Below are 17370 nucleotides of genomic sequence, written 5' to 3'. Positions count from 1 at the left end.
AAATACAAAATCTGAAGGTTTCCCATTTGGGATTGTTGACAGAGATATAAAAATATAGAAAAATTGGGAAAAGTGAAGAAACTATCAAAATGTGTTAAGTTAATACCTGAAAAAAACCTAAGCTGTTCATGTTGGAAATTATTACTAGGTTTGTTTTGTTAGTGAATTGACAGTTCCTGTCCTATTTTATAAAAGGCAGATGTTATGGGTGTAAGATGGCACAGTGTTGCCATCTGTTGGTAAATGTTAATTACTGCAGCTCCAGTGTTTTTACCAGTGTGCTTGATACACCCGGATGGATTGTAATGTACTGATCAAGACTGGTTACTCGCATCAATGCCTCTATCTCGTCATTTAACATCCAAACAGTCACACCAGATACTGACTGATTTTCTGATCCCTGCCACTACCTTTTTTTAGGTATCTGTGACCAACAGATGTATATCTGTATTCCCAGTCATGTGAAATCAATAGATTAGGGCCTAATTAATGTATTTCAATTGACTGATTTCCTTATTTGAATTGTAATTCAGTAAAATCTTTGAATTTGTTGCATGTTGTGTTTATATTTTTGGTTTCAGTGTAGCTACAGAATTGTAACGTGATATGTGATGCTCCATATCATAGTGTCAGATGTAAATGACGTAAATGTAAATATATTTATAAAAGTCTCCTTGTCCGAGATAGATTTACATGGTTATCAAAACATGTTTCAACAATGGATAAACTTAATGGTGAAAAAACTGTTGGAAACATTTCTGTGTTTGACCGCTAGGTTTTATCGGTATTATGACGCGTCCACTGTGGGGCTCAGTTGGGATGCAGCTACCCCCATTTCTCTTCAGTCTAGCCAGTCCATCAAAGAAGACAAAGTTAACAAAACAGAAAAGAACATTTAAATATGTGGTTTTCAGCGATGGCTTTATGGGATAGCTAGCAACTTGTAAACAATGACCCATTCCTAAGTACTATTTTAATAGTAATGTTAAATAATACACATTGGCTGTTAAGCCAATAATATCATATGACTGTTGCCTTCCGTTTAAGTTTATTGGGATGGTAATGACGTTTGTTTTTGATTATAATTATTAGGTGGAGGTCGCTAGCTACAATAGTATCTTCAACCTAGCCTAGCTTTAAGTTAGCTAGCTAGCTGCTCTGCAGTTCAAGCTAGCTTGACTTGCTATAAAGTTAAAGAAACAAGTTGAGGAAAAAGTAACTAAACAAAACATGTTTTATTACCACCTGAAACAATATATATATCATGTCTTGAATAAAAAGGTCATATTTTGCAATCTCCCAAAATAAATGCGATCTCTGATGAGAGACAGGCTCTCCTCCAGTGGTGTGTATGGAATGGAATGGGTAATTGTTTACAAGTTGCTAGCTATCCCATAAAGCCATCCCATGAAGCCCACAGTAGATGCATCAAAACAGCACCCCATATAAAATAATGTATCTTCCGTCTCTCTGTGCTTCATCATTTTCCTTCAACTCGCAAGAGGCTGAATGTATCTCACCGGAGAAAGCATCCGAGCGAGGGAAACTGCGCCCCTCTGTCTCTGTATGTGAAGCCCATTTATCTGATGCTGTCTGGTCAAAAATAATATGATATTGTTGCATTGAATACAAGGGAAGCCAGCGAGCATTTGGCCTCCAATAATATATATTTTTTTACAATAGCCAATCAATGTTGAGCTAATCTGAGAATATGAATGATCCTGGTGCATCAAAAAAAATATTGTTAGGGAAACCAATTTTACCTCTGGATTTATTCATATAGAATGTGAAGCAACTTTGGATTTGGCTTCACACCAATCACATCACCTCAAAAGCCAAACGTCATTTACAGAAAAAACCTTAGGCCTATGGTAATGTCATTTGTTTTTGATTATAATTATTAGGTGGAGGTCGCTAGCTACAATAGTATCAAGGCACAGTGTCAAGGCATATGAACTAACAGGTTATAGAAGAAACAACACAATTATAACACATAGATTGTAATATGGATTTTTTTTCCTGGTTTAGCTTCCCATGTGATTTCCCCACACTTCTCCGTTCAGGTTCAGCAGTGGGGAAAGACTCCATGAAGATAACCTACGATGTAATGACATACGTGACGATGTAAACGGGCACAAGACTCCGTGAAGATGACGTTTGGCGTAATGAAAAACGTCACGATGTGTACAGGGCATTATTTTATGTGTATATTTTCTGACACGCAAAGACCCAAAAAGCGTTCCATATGAAAGCACCATTGCTCCCAGTGTCCGTCAATCATCGAATGACGTCACCTATCCATAGCGTTTCCGGTGTGGGCAGGCGGGGGCTCCATATTCCCTGGTCTCGACTCTTCTGCAAACTAGGGAGAGACAACGCTGGACACGATTTCATCTCCGTTGTGAGCCACACCGGCTACTATTGGAAGCTATTAAGAAAAAAAAAATGTAATCTTCGAAAAGACAGCCACTCCCCAATTTTGTGGGCATACCGCTCTTTAGCAGTGTTGAAGAAGATTTATTGGGCATGCGAATAAGTAGATAATCCGACCGGTCAACCTGAGATTCGACGGGAGGAAAACCCGACATCACTTGTCGGGATTAAAGCAAATGGGACCCACTGGGCCTCGAGTCTGAGTGAAGGGAATACGGTGGCGACGCTTAGAACAAGGCAAATCTATGGATAAACATTGTTTATCAAAATGTCGGTCTTTTCTTTTTTCTAGCTAGCTAGCAAATTGGAGTTTGGGATTTCAGGGGTGTATTCATTAACTCTTGTAACGTTAACTATTTATTGTTTAAGCACTAAATGGAAGCAAACAGTGCAAACTAAACGGGGAGGGACCCACCTGAATTTGTCCAATAAACTCATTTTCCTTTCAAAACGTTTCCGTTTGGAGTAAGCGGTTTCTGTTTCAAAACGTTTTGCAACATACTCGGCATAATGAATACACCCAAATGCTCCACTTTGGCAAAATACATCTTTACTTTTTCGGTTGCGCTTGAAGGGGGTAGGGTTAGATTTATTCTTCCATACCAATTCGGGGAGCGATTTTTCGAATAAGAGAGTGGTAACTAACTTAGCTCATTGATGATAGGAAAATGTCAGCGAAGGTACGCCTGAAGAAGTTGGAGCAATTGCTCGTGGACGGAACCCAAAAGAATGCAAGTTCACTGAGCGTCGAGACACTTCTGGATATACTGATATGTTTGTACAACGAATGCAGCAACTCTCATTTGAAACGAGAGAAGCACGTGACAGACTTTCTGGAATGGGGTAAGTTTTTAAATTTGATAACCTGTTCTGATTTCACGGTCTGTGACGGCTCGTACTCTTTTTGTGCAATTATACATTCTCCGTTACTTGTAACCAATCTCTGCTAACTCTGTAGCTGACAAGCTAACTGCATTTCTGATAATGGGATGGCCTAACTCAGTCATTTGGAATAATAACATAAAGCTCTATTAACATACTCGCACTTAAACCAATTAGCCTAATTAGGCTACTTCTATTTAGTCATGGTACATTGTGCATATAGTTTGTGAAATAACCAATACCGTCATGATCATTCTTTGTCGAAACCTCTTTACACTAAACATTCGTTTCTGAAATGTGGCCTGGTTAGTGTTCTCTTACAGAGGTGAATGTACTGTTTTTATTGGATTGCTTGTCTATCGTGACTAAGTGTGTGTGGAATCAAAATACAAACAGAATGCACTCAAAAGGATTGTGTTTTGTCAGGGAAACCAGTTGCTGATTTTTGGCCTTCCTTCAGCCAGTCCTGTCAGGCACTGTTTACATTTTACTTGTCAGAGTTCTACAAATGTGACCACATCTCCAATTTGAACCTCATGCCCAAGGAATGGTGTTAAGAATCAGGTGAGGGTGAGGCTCATAACCTCTTGGTTTATAGTTTCCAGGTCAAGCGAAATGGAGGAATGTTCCAACTTAACTTTCAACTTAAACTTTCATTGACACCATTAATGAGATAACACCCCAGTGTGTCAGCTCCTGAAAATACGGTTGTTGTCATCAGAAGGTGCCACAACTGTTCACTGTCCAAGAGAGTTCAGTGCACCAGTCCTCCTTTGGTCCTGAAACTATCTTAAGTCAGCATCTTAAGAGGGGGTGAGAGAGTATGGCTGCACAGATTCCTGCCCTAACACTGGATTCATAACATGGGCTCATTTGGCCTGTTTGTGAATGGTCCTTTTGGAATTCAACCAGGGCAGCTAAATTATACTGTAGCGCAGGGCTCCCCAACCCTCTTCCTGGAGATCTACAGTCCTGTGGGTTTTCAGTTCAACCATACTTTAACACAACTGATTCTACTTATTAGCTGCTCAACAAGACCTAAACTAGCTGAATCAGATATGCTAAATTAGGGTTGGACTGAACCTACAGGACAGTAAATCTACAGGACAGTAAATCTCCAGGAAGAGGGTTGGGCAGCCCTGCTGTAGCGTAATAAACTAGTCCCAAAACCCTACACATGATTTGTGACCGTCATGTCCAAGAGTCAAGTTTATCTCTGTGGTCTTGGTCAGATCGAACACCTCAGGGTTGTGTTCAGTCATCACAAAATGGGTGAAAGGTAGAGCGATATACACTACCGGTCAAAAGTTTTAGAACACCTACGCATTCAAGGGTTTTCCTTAATTTTTTTTACTATTTTCTACATTGTAGAATAATAGTGAAGACATCAAAACGATGAAATAACACATGGAATCATGATGAACCCAAAAAGTTAAACAAATCAAAATATGTTTATTTGAGATGCTTTAAATAGCCACCCTTTGCCTTGATGACAGATTAGCAGACTCTTGGAATTCTCTCAACCAGCTTCCTGAGGTATTCACCTAGACTTGCATTTCAAATAACACGTGTGCCTTAAGTTAATTTGTGGAATTTCTTTCCTCAATATGTTGGAGCCAATCCGTTTTGTGAAAGTAGGGGAGGTATACAGAAGATAGCCCTATTTGGTAAAATACCAAGTCCATATTATGGCAAGAACAGCTGAAATGAGCAAAGCGAAATGACAGTCCATCATTACTTTAAGACATGGTCAGACAATGCATAAATTTAAGAACTTTGAAAGTTAAAGTGCAGTCGCAAAAACCAAGCGCTATGATGAAACTGGCTCTCATGAGGACCGCCACAGGAATGGAAGACCCAGAGTTTCCTCTCCTGCAGGGGATAAGTTCATTAGTTACCAGCCTCAGAAATTGCAGGCCAAATAAATGAGTTCAAGTAACAGACACAGCTCAACATCAACTGTTCAGGGGAGACTGTGTGAATCAGGCCTTCATGGTCAAATTGCTACAAAGAACTACTACTAAAGGACACCAATAAGAAGAAGAGACTTGCTTGGGCCAAGAAATACGAGCAATGGACATTTTAGACCAGTGGAAATTTGTCCTTTGGTCTGGAGTCCAAATGGGAGATTTTTGGTTCCAACCGCCGTGTCTTTGAGACGCGGTGTGGGTAAATGGTTGATCTCTGCATGTGGATTTCCCACTGTGAAGCATGGAGGAGAAGGTGTGATGGTATGGGGGTGCTTTGCTGGTGACACTGTCAGTGATTTATTTAGAATTCAAGGCACAGTTAACCAGCATGGCTAACACAGCATTCTGCAGCGATACGCCATCTGGTTTGGGCTAGTGGGACTATCCTTTGTTTTTCACCAGGACAATGACCCAACACACCTCCAGGCTGTGTAAGGGCTATTTGACCAAGGAGAGTGATGGAGTGCTGCATCAGATGACCTGGCCTCCACAATCACCCTACCTCAACCAAATTGAGATGGTTTGGGATGAGTCGGACCGCGGAGTAATGGAAAAGCAGCCAACAAGTGCTCAGCATATGTGGGAACTCCTTTAAGAAAAAAAAAGCATTTCAGGTGAAGCTGGTTGAGAGAATGCCAAGTGTGCAAAGCTGTCATCAAGTCTAAGGGTGACTATTTGAAGAATCTCAAATAAACATTTTTTAACACTTTTTTTTTTTTTTGGTTACTGCTTGATTCCATGTGTTATTTCATAGTTTTATGTCTTCACTATTATTCAGCAATGTAGAAAATAGTAAAAATAAAGAAAAACCCTTGAATTAGTAGGTGTTCTAAAACTTTTGACTGGTAGTGTACATTTTGCATACAAGGTACTTTTATATAAAGCAATCACATAACAATAATACATTACCAAACAACATAAGCGCTTTAATCTTACCCCTCAGTCACTGTCAGCATCCCACCTATCACCCTAGACCACCCTCGTTTGGTTTCCATGTGCCATATATTTTTCAATTGTGCTGTAATGTTTTCTTTTTTTTTTTACCTTTCCTGAACATGTGAACAGAAACAAGCTACATAGGGGCAATACCAGAATAAAATTATCTATTGATTCTGTCTCTTCGCAGCAAAATCTACAGTGCTGAGATTGGTGTATGTGTATCTCTCTCTCTCTCTCTCGCTCTCTCGCTCTCTCGCTCTCGCTCTCTCGCTCTCTCGCTCTCTCGCTCTCTCGCTCTCTCGCTCTCTCGCTCTCTCGCTCTCTCGCTCTCTCGCTCTCTCGCTCTCTCGCTCTCTCGCTCTCTCGCTCTCTCGCTCTCTCCGCTCTCTCTCGCTTTCTCTCTCTCTCTCGCTTTCTCTCTCTCTCTCGCTTTCTCTCTCGCTCTCGCTTTCTCTCTCTCTCTCGCTTTCTCTCTCTCTCGCTTTCTCTCTCTCTCTCGCTTTCTCTCTCTCTCGCTCTCTCTCTCGCTTTCTCTCTCTCTCTCGCTTTCTCTCTCTCTCTCGCTTTCTCTCTCTCTCTCGCTTTCTCTCTCTCTCTCGCTTTCTCTCTCTCTCTCGCTTTCTCTCTCTCTCTCGCTTTCTCTCTCTCTCTCGCTTTCTCTCTCTCTCTCGCTTTCTCTCTCTCTCTCGCTTTCTCTCTCTCTCTCGCTTTCTCTCTCTCTCTCGCTTTCTCTCTCTCTCTCGCTTTCTCTCTCTCTCTCGCTTTCTCTCTCTCTCGCTTTCTCTTTCTCTCTTTCTCTTTCTCTCTTTCTCTTTCTCTCTCTTTTTCTCTCTTTCTTTTTCTCTCGCTTTCTCTCTCTTTCTTTTTCTCTCGCTTTCTCTCTCTTTCTTTTTCTCTCGCTTTCTCTCTCTTTCTTTTTCTCTCTCACATATATCTATACATACATATAATCTCTTAAGAGTTGAATCAAGGGTAGTTTTTTTTTTTGTACCAGTTCATAAACCATGTGCCATGGAATTGGTACATCGAAAGCTCTTCCCATTTATTTTGCAACCTGTATTGGGCAGCCAATTTCTATCTTAAATATATGGCAGGCAAACAAGTTCCCTGCCTTTTCCATTTTTGCGGTAATGCTGTAATCAGTTGGTTGTAAGTTTGGATTGAGCAGACATTCCCATGTATTTTCGATAGCTGCACATGTGACATAACTCCACTGTTTATATTCATTAACATAATACAATAAAATAAATCCATGTTTATATTAATCAGTATATTTGAGTTTAACCATAACAATTGTTTTTATTTGTTATATATTTTCTGGAGGATAAAACTAACATTTTAACCAGCTTTGTAGGGCTTGTTTAAGAAAGGGTGATACTTAAAAAAAAAATCATTCTTAATTAGTCGTAAATTAGAAATTGCAATCTGTATAAAGGCAAATGCAATTTTTTGAACAAAGGATGAGCCTTTTTTAATAATCTACTGGTGAACCATTTTGGGTTGAAGTATGAGTGAAGCTTTTGGTGAGAAGTTTAAAGCTTAATATTTACCTTTTTTTACCCCCCCCCTAGTTCATATTCATTATATAAATAGGCACGTTTAATTTTGTCTAGCTTAGCATTCCAAATAAAAATATTTTTTCCTCATATGATTTAAAAAAACAAGTCGTCTGGAGTAGGCAGTGCCATTAGTAAGTAAATATGTAAAGAGTTAATCAATGTGATTTTCCATCGACAAGTATTTCTCTCCATGGTTGCAGAATCTTAACTATTTTTGCTAACTTTTTATTGAAATGAATTGTGGTAAGTTCATTTATATTTTTTGAGATGTGAATACCAAGTAGGTCTACTTCACCATCTGCCCATTCTATTGGTAAACTACAAGGTAGTACAAACACTGTCTTTTTAACGATCCAATATGTAATATGGTACTCTTGTCATTAATTTGGTGTTAGTTCAGAGGCTAGAAAAGTGATCAAGCTTCAATGACACTGTGCAGGGATCTAGATTGTGGACTTAAGAAAAACATTGATACATTGGCATACATTGATACTTTTTTGTTTTTATCCCCTCGATTTCTAACTCCTTGATGTTCATGTTGGTTCCTATTTTAATAGCTAGCATTTCAATGGCCATAATAAATAGATATGGAAACAATGGACACCCTTGTTTTACTAATCTTAAAAGCTCAATACTTTCTAAAAAGTGACCATTATTTACTATTTTACATCTGGGGTTGCTGTACATAACTTTAACCCATTGTATAAGAGATTCACCAAAATGTAAAGTCATCCTGGTATTTATATATAAATTCTAGTCATACTTTATCAAATGCCTTTCAAAATCTGCTATGAAGACCAGGCCTGGTATCTTTGTTTGTAATGTTCAATTGTTTCAAGTAATTGTCATTATCTCCAATATATCGTCCATTTAAAAAAAACTGTCTGATCAGGATGAACAATATCTGGTAAAAACCTTTTTATTCTATGTGTTATGCATTTAGCCAGGATTTTTGCATCACAACATTGAAGTGTAACATTTTAAAATGACTGGATATTTATACTTTTTTAGTAGTAATGAAATCAGACCTTGTTGTTGAATACCTGAAAGTCTACCATTTTTATAGGAGTAATTAAAACAACCCAATAATGGATCTTTGAGTACATCAGAAATGGTCTGATATACAGTGGGTATATAAAGTCACCACCCCTTTTCCAAATGTACACCTTTTGCCTTACAGCCTGAATTGAAAACACTATCAGACTATTTTTCAGCTTTATTTACACACAGTAACCCACTATCCTTGTGAAGGAAAATGTATTAAAATTAGAACCACCTTGTGCTTGAATTATAGCCATGAGTCTCTGAAAATGTCTTCACTAACTTTGCACACCTAGACTGTGCAATATTTGCCCATTCTTCCTTGCAGAATTGTTCAAGCTCAGTCAAATTGCATGGTGACCTCTCATGGACTGCACTCTAGTCATTCCACAGATTCTCTGTGATTTAGGTTGGGACTCTGACTGGGCCACTCAAGGACATTCAACGTGTAGAGGTAGAGTGTTCACTTATCCAAATAGGTTAATTTACTGTTACTTACACATTTTTTCCCCAAAAAAATGTAAGTGTTTTCATTTCACGCTGTAAGGCAACAAAATGTGAACATTTTGAAAAGGGGTGGTGACTTCCTATACCCGCTGTACCTGGTATACCATCAAGCCCTAGTGTTTTTCCAGACTGAAAATATTTAATAGCCTCAGTTCCTATTCTGTAAATTGGTCTTTCTGGAAAAATATTAATTTTACTTTTATTCTTTTTAGGAAATAAATCCTTAAATAACATTATTCAGTGGAAATGGAGGAGACTGAAATATTTATATGCTTATAATTTGGTGAATCATGGATGATATCTAGGTCTGTTGTCACCAAGACCACCTGACACACCTTTGTGTCCTAAGGCAAACCCTTGGCCGCCAACTGGCGTAGGCCAGAGGGAAATATGGGTAGTCCCGTGATAACATAATTCAATACTGACACCCTTCACTAACACTTTCAAAGGCCCGTAGGTCTATTGCATATCTATGAGGGTGCTTTTGAAGAGAACTAACCAAATTAACATGGAAAACAGTCAGAAAAAAAAATAGTAACAATAATAGATCATATTAATAGAAATAATAACAGCACAATATTATAAAGTCATGCTCATATTTAGAAAGTCCTAGCAAGGCTATAAGATGGAATTGTTTGGAGAAAAAAAATGAAGAGAACTGTATGTATATATCAATCACACACACAGTTGAAGTCGGAAGTTTACATACACCTTAGCCAAATACATTTAAGCTCTGTTTTTCACAACTCCTGACATTTAATCCTAGTAAAAATTCCCTGTTTTAGGTCAGTTAGGATCACCACTTTATTGTAAGAATGTGAAATGTCAGAATAATAGTAGAGAGAAGGATTTATTTCAGCTTTTATTTCATTCATCACATTCCCAGTGGGTCAGAAGTTTACACACACTCAATTATTATTATTTGGTAGCGTTGCCTTTTAAATTGTTTAACTTGGGTCAAATGTTTTGGGTAGCCTTCCACCACCTAACCACAGTAAGTTGGGTGAATTTTGGCCCATTCCTCCTGACAGAGCTGGTGTAACTAAGTCGGGTTTGTAGGCCTCCTTGCTCGTACACGCTTTTTCAGTTCTGCCCACGCATTTTCTATAGGATTGTGGTCAGGGCTTTGTGATGGCCACTGCAATACCCTGACTTTGTCTTATTATTATTATTATTATTATATATTATTATTATATATTTTTTATATATATATATATGTATGTATGTATATGTGTGTTGAAGTCGGAAGTTTACATAAGTTCGTGTCATTAAAACTCTTAAGGTAAACAAGCGTCCTCTTTAACATCTTGCACTGCACGTCCGCAAATCGTAGTTGCGTTGACATGAATGGCATTCATTTAAGGCTACCAGTAATCTATTTAATTAAAAGACAATGGTTCTTCTTTCCATCCGTGTGAACAGCTGATGCCTCTGTCACTGTGCTGCCTGTTCTCCAAGTGGCACTCTGTCCTGTGCCAAGCGTATACTCTCTGGATCTGTTTGGGAGCCTAAAGCAGCTGTCAAAGCTGCAGGCACCCTCCTGCATACTGAACATTCTACGGCATAAAGAACTACCAACTACCGAAAATGGTTTAAAGTCACGCTGCTAGAATTGTCGAAGTACTCTCTGTACTGAATACATTTTTCCAAAAAAGCAGCTCAAGTGTAGGCAGAGACCTAATTAGAGTTTGAGCTATGAATGAAAAAGCAATAAACTGCTCTGTACATTTCCATTCACGCTATTGTGATGTTTGCCAAAAAAGTGCAAATAATTTAATGTTTGCGGAGATTGGGTGCTAAATTTGCAGAGGGACATTGGTCCTATAAAAAGTACATTAATACAAAGCTTCTGTAGCTGGTGTTTCACTTTCAGCATGTAATCATTCTGATTGCCGGTGATGGGAGTTTATTGTAATTGACAAGATGGGGTTTGTGTGAATTACAGAAATAACACAATTTAGGCTGAGAATATGAAAGGCTGGTCTTCGTCTTCAAAGGATTTTGCTTGGATAATGTTGGCACTTCAATCGACATAGGACACCTGATGGTTGTGTGAAGACACTAGTGTGTAAGTCATTTTTGTTGTACATTTACATTTAAGTCATTTAGCAGACGCTCTTATCCAGAGCGACTTACAAATTGGTGCATTCACCTTATGATATCCAGTGGAACAACCACTTTACAATAGTGCATCTAAATCTTTTAAGGGGGGGGGGGGGTTAGAAGGATTACTTTATCCTATCCTAGGTATTCCTTAAAGAGGTGGGGTTTCAGGTGTCTCCGGAAGGTGGTGATTGACTCCGCTGTCCTGGCGTCGTGAGGGAGCTTGTTCCACCATTGGGGTGCCAGAGCAGCGAACAGTTTGGACTGGGCTGAGCGGGAACCGTGCTTCCTCAGAGGTAGGGGGGCCAGCAGGCCAGAGGTGGATGAACGCAGTGCCCTTGTTTGGGTGTAGGGCCTGATCAGAGCCTGAAGGTATGGAGGTGCCGTTCCCCTCACAGCTCCGTAGGCAAGCACCATGGTCTTGTAGCGGATGCGAGCTTCAACTGGAAGCCAGTGGAGAGAGCGGCGGAGCGGGGTGACGTGAGAGAACTTGGGAAGGTTGAACACCAGACGGGCTGCGGCGTTCTGGATGAGTTGTAGAGGTTTAATGGCACAGGCAGGGAGCCCAGCCAACAGCGAGTTGCAGTAATCCAGACGGGAGATGACAAGTGCCTGGATTAGGACCTGCGTCGCTTCCTGTGTGAGGCAGGGTCGTACTCTGCGAATGTTGTAGAGCATGAACCTACAGGATCGGGTCACCGCCTTGATGTTAGTGGAGAACGACAGGGTGTAGTCCAGGATCACGCCAAGGTTCTTAGCACTCTGGGAGGAGGACACAAGGGAGTTGTCAACCGTGATGGCGAGATCATGGAACGGGCAGTCCTTCCCCGGGAGGAAAAGCAGCTCCGTCTTGCCGAGGTTCAGCTTGAGGTGGTGATCCGTCATCCACACTGATATGTCTGCCAGACATGCAGAGATGCGATTCGCCGCCTGGTTATCAGAAGGGGGAAAGGAGAAGATTAATTGTGTGTCGTCTGCATAGCAATGATAGGAGAGACCATGTGAGGATATGACAGAGCCAAGTGACTTGGTGTATAGCGAGAATAGGAGAGGGCCTAGAACAGAGCCCTGGGGGACACCAGTGGTGAGAGCGCGTGGTGCGGAGACAGATTCTCGCCACGCCACCTGGTAGGAGCGACCTGTCAGGTAGGACGCAATCCAAGCGTGGGCCGCGCCGGAGATGCCCAACTCGGAGAGGGTGGAGAGGAGGATCTGATGGTTCACAGTATCAAAGGCAGCAGATAGGTCTAGAAGGATGAGAGCAGAGGAGAGAGAGTTAGCTTTAGCAGTGCGGAGAGCCTCCGTGACACAGAGAAGAGCAGTCTCAGTTGAATGCCCAGTCTTGAAACCTGACTGATTAGGATCAAGAAGGTCATTCTGAGAGAGATAGCAGGAGAGCTGGCCAAGGACGGCACGTTCAAGAGTTTTGGAGAGAAAAGAAAGAAGGGATACTGGTCTGTAGTTGTTGACATGGGAGGGATCGAGTGTAGGTTTTTTCAGAAGGGGTGCAACTCTCGCTCTCTTGAAGACAGAAGGGACGTAGCCAGCGGTCAAGGATGAGTTGATGAGCGAGGTGAGGTAGGGGAGAAGGTCTCCGGAAATGGTCTGGAGAAGAGGGGATAGGGTCAAGTGGGCAGGTTGTTGAGCGGCCGGCCGTCACAAGACGCGAGATTTCATCTGGAGGGAGAGGGGAGAAAGAGGTCAAAGCACAGGGTAGGGCAGTGTGAGCAGGACCAGCGGTGTCATTTGACTTAGCAAACGAGGATCGTGTATCGTCAACCTTCTTTTCAAAATGGTTGACGAAGTCATCCGCAGAGAGGGAGCAGGGGTGGGAGGAGGATTCAGGAGGGAGGAAAAGGGAGCAAAGACCTTCCTAGGGTTAGAGGCAGATGCTTGGAATTTAGTGGTAGAAAGTGGCTTTAGCAGCAGAGACAGAAGAGGAGAATGTAGAGAGGAGGGAGTGAAAGGATGCCAGGTCCGTAGGGAGGCGAGTTTTCCTCCATTTCCGCTCGGCTGCCCGGAGCCCTGTTCTGTGAGCTCGCAGTGAGTCGTCGAGCCACGGAGCAGGAGGGGAGGACCGAGCCGGCCTGGAGGATAGGGAACAGAGAAAATCAAAGGATGCAGAAAGGGAGGAGAGGAGGGTTGAGGAGGCAGAATCAGGAGATAGGTTGGAGAAGGTTTGAGCAGAGTGAAGAGATGATAGGATGGAAGAGGAGAGAGTAGCGGGAGAGAGAGAGCGAAGTTTGGGACGGCGCAATACCATCCGAGTAGGGGCAGAGTGAGAAGTGTTGGATGAGAGCGAGAGGGAAAAGGATACAAGGTAGTGGTCGGAGATTTGGAGGGGAGTTGCAATGAGATTAGTGGAAGAACAGCATCTAGTAAAGATGAGGTCAAGCGTATTGCCTGCCTTGTGAGTAGGGGGGAAGGTGAGAGGGTGAGATCAAAAGAGGAGAGGAGTGGAAAGAAGGAGGCAGAGAGGAATGAGTCAAAGGTAGACGTGGGGAGGTTAAAGTCACCCAGAACTGTGAGAGGTGAGCCATCCTCAGCAAAGGAACTTATCAAGGCGTCAAGCTCATTGATGAACTCTCCAAGGGAACCTGGAGGGCGATAAATGATAAGGATGTTAAGCTTGAAAGGGCTGGTAACTGTGACAGCATGGAATTCAAATGAGGAGATAGACAGATGGGTCAGGGGAGAAAGAGAGAATGTCCACTTGGGAGAGATGAGGATTCCAGTGCCACCACCCCGCTGGCTCGATGCTCTAGGGGTATGCGAGAATACGTGGGCAGACGAGGAGAGAGCAGTAGGAGTAGCAGTGTCATCTGTGGTAATCCATGTTTCCGTCAGCGCCAGGAAGTCTAGGGACTGGAGGGTAGCATAGGCTGAGATGAACTCAGCCTTGTTGGCCGCAGACCGGCAGTTCCAGAGGCTGCCGGAGACCTGGAACTCCACGTGGGTCGTGCGCACTGGGACCACCAGGTTAGTGGCAGCGGCCACGCGGTGTGAAGCGTTTGTATGGCCTGTGCAGAGGGGAGAGAACAGGGATAGACAGACATATAGTTGACAAGCTACAGAAGTGTTGTTTCTTGTATTATTGTCTCTTGTGTCTTTAGAGAACTGTTTCACTTTGATATCCTTTTTCTTCTGTCCTGATTTTCTCTTTCTTTTCTTCTGTTAACTAGATATTCTTTGTTATTCTTCGTTAGCTAGCTAGCTTCTTCCAAAAGAGAAGAGTTGTCACTTTCCTTATACTAACAAGGCCCACTTGTAGGCCTATCACTGTCGCTCTCTTGGTATGCATATGCAGAGCATCAAATCGAGATTATAATCTGAGAGCTCATTTCATAATGCTGGTTTACGGAATCGTTCAGGCAATCCAGTGTTTGAGTTTGGGTGATTGGTGGGTGGTCACTTGGCCCACCGCTATCTGCTCTGTCTCAAGGGGACACTGCCTACCCACATTTTTATTGGTTAAGTAAATCCTCACCACCTCACCCAATGTGTCTTGAATGCTGCGAGGCTTCTGTTAAACAGTAGGGACCAATCACATCAGGGATTTTAAAAAACCTAACAGGGATCTGAAGGCAAAGGGTGCGCTCAGTTAAATTGTCAAAATCATCAATGCTAATGGTCCACAGTTTTTAGCATGCACGTTTGTTACATTTTGTGGTAGCCATTACTCCACACTTCATGCGTGTATTGTGAGCTCCATTGCCGAGCCGTAAACCCGTCATTCTGTGTGTAGGCTCTGAAGGATCTGCCCAGTGAGAGGAACTGATGCCTAATTTCCACCACAGAAGGGAACGAATGTCTCGTCTGTTTAAATGAACACAGCCGAGAGGCAGGTTGCTCCCTCTGTTTACAGAAAAAGGCTTGGGAGTGATAAACGCACTGTACGCCATCCCTCCTCGCAGGCTCGGCCTGCATGTCCTCATATGGTGAGGAGTGCTGAAGATTGGCTCCTCGCAGGCCCTGATTGGGTCCGTGCCAGCCCTCCCACAGAGCCTTGTAAACCTGGGAGGAGGGATGGCGTACAGTGCCCACAGTCTGTGGCTGTGTTGTGAGGTCTGTTGGCCATACTGGCTCATGACTTAGTCTGCTGTTTTGGTTGTCTGTCTTGACCAGATCACTGTGGAGACAGGTTTATTTTCCAAGTAAGCATGCTCAAGTTGATTTAGCTGCCGTTTCCCAAATAGTTTGGAGTTAAGGCATATTTAAACAAAGAAAAGTGTCAGCACTTGGAAGCTAGGGATGGGCACGGTTAATCGAATATCCGAACAGAAAAAAATATATAGTCCTATTTTATCAATGGAAAGACTGTCTAAGTTAAATAATTATCTATATAACATTGCTACACACAAGGATATACTATGACATGAAATTCAAAAAAAAACTTTTTAGAGTTTTTTTTGACAGTCATACCGTAGCCTACACGGGTTTCACGCCTTTGTTGTTATTGTCGGGCATTCAAAGTGACACTAGGCTACAGTCGGGCTCCATGTTTAGCTATCAATGTCCGAGACCTCTAATAAATGCAAAATGGAATTAAAATTACAGAATTCAATTGGCTAAATGAGAAGGAGTAGGCTACAACAAGCAACCATCAGGTAGGTTGTTTTTCATTTGAATGAAGTTTTAGACGAGGACGGGAAGCGCAGCATAATATGGCTGGTGATCTTTGTTAGCTTCGATTTGAAGCAGTCAAGAGAAGCACTACCAGATGGGATGATGGATAATACATGGGATCTCCAAGTTTGTTTCAGTAGCACCAGTCTGTATGGCTCTCTCCGTCCTGTGTGTAACTGACCGGTCCTAGCCCATCCCCCGCTCTGCTGTAAGCAGAGCTCCCAAGTCACGCCGGTTGCTCATCAAGCTAGTTCCCAACTTTTTAACATTTTATTTTGACTATATGGGTATCAGAAAACATTTCATGATTATTCAAATAGTGATATTATTTTAAATGCCCATCCCTATTGAAAGCCTAAGTAACATTTTCTATGCAGTTGCTAACATTGCCGCAAACCCTCTGATCCCATTTTGTATGTAACACATCAGCATGACAAAGATAAGTTCATTGGATAATCTTGACAAATGGTCTAATATAAAACCTCAGGTTCTTTTGAAATTTGTGTAACAACGTGTGGATATTCACACAGGTTCGTCCTATGGTTGAGAAACTTTGAGGTACACAGACCGACTGCTCGTGCTTCATGCATGTGCTAGCAAGGCTCATGTGACAACTGCTATACTAAAACAGATTCACCTAACATATGAAACAACAGGGATATTATATGATGGTGTAATGTGAGCTAGGTGTATGCCTGAAGTTTGTTTTTTTCCCCATTTGTTTCTTGCAGTGAAGCCATTCACCACCACCGTGAAGGAGATGCGTCTGCACAGGGAAGACTTCGAGATGCTCAAGGTGATTGGCAGGGGAGCATTTGGTGAGGTAAGACTGCCTGAAACAACCAGTCATGCTTCATTTCAGTATAAAGCTTTATTGGCATGAAATACATGGGTTAACCTGTCACTATCGTGAGTGGAAAAGCTTTGAGAGCCAGAGAGGAGGTATGCCAAAGTTTGTCAAATGTTTTCAGACGTCCCAGGGCTACCTAGTACCCATCCCAGGGCTATCTATTTTGTAGATCCATATAGCATGCAGATCATATTCAGTGATGATATTTTCAGTGTTATCCACAATTCTTTTACGTTGCTATGGGCACAACCAAACAACGTAAGTGATGGATTCGACTTCGGCTTTACTTTCCTACTGCAGCGTGCCGGTGGCAAACTTCCTGAGTAAAGGAGTCAATTTATATAGCATTAAAGTAAACAAGTGTAAGTATAATTGTATATTTTTCATTAATGTTCACTAATGTTAGCTACACATAATGTACTGAACAAAAATATAAACTCAAATATAAAGTGTTGGTCCC

At 41.8% G+C, this 17370-nt stretch overlaps 1 protein-coding gene across 8 annotated transcripts in view; it reads left to right on the top strand.

Annotated features, from left to right (window-relative positions):
* Positions 1–2202: 2202 nt before the first annotated feature.
* LOC115195336 (serine/threonine-protein kinase MRCK beta) overlaps positions 2203–17370 on the top strand; it is a 124866-nt gene continuing 109698 nt past the window's right edge. For 6 of the 8 annotated variants that reach the window (XR_003878681.1, XM_029755137.1, XM_029755122.1 and 3 more), the window contains exons 1-2: positions 3102–3276; positions 16792–16883. Coding sequence is in view for 7 of the 8 variants with exons in the window: in XM_029755137.1 (XP_029610997.1) it covers positions 3102–3276; positions 16792–16883 (267 nt within the window). In the remaining variant the exon portion in view is untranslated. Of the gene's footprint in view, positions 3277–16791; positions 16884–17370 lie in introns of all 8 variants that reach the window. The other 2 variants (XM_029755116.1, XM_029755165.1) reach the window with 2 other exon arrangements.

This window comes from Salmo trutta, chromosome 1 (genome assembly GCF_901001165.1).
Source record: "Salmo trutta chromosome 1, fSalTru1.1, whole genome shotgun sequence".
Classification (NCBI taxonomy): Eukaryota; Metazoa; Chordata; class Actinopteri; order Salmoniformes; family Salmonidae; genus Salmo; species Salmo trutta.
The sequence above is the reverse complement of the archived record's forward strand: the minus strand, read 5'-3'. Positions and strand labels throughout refer to the sequence as shown.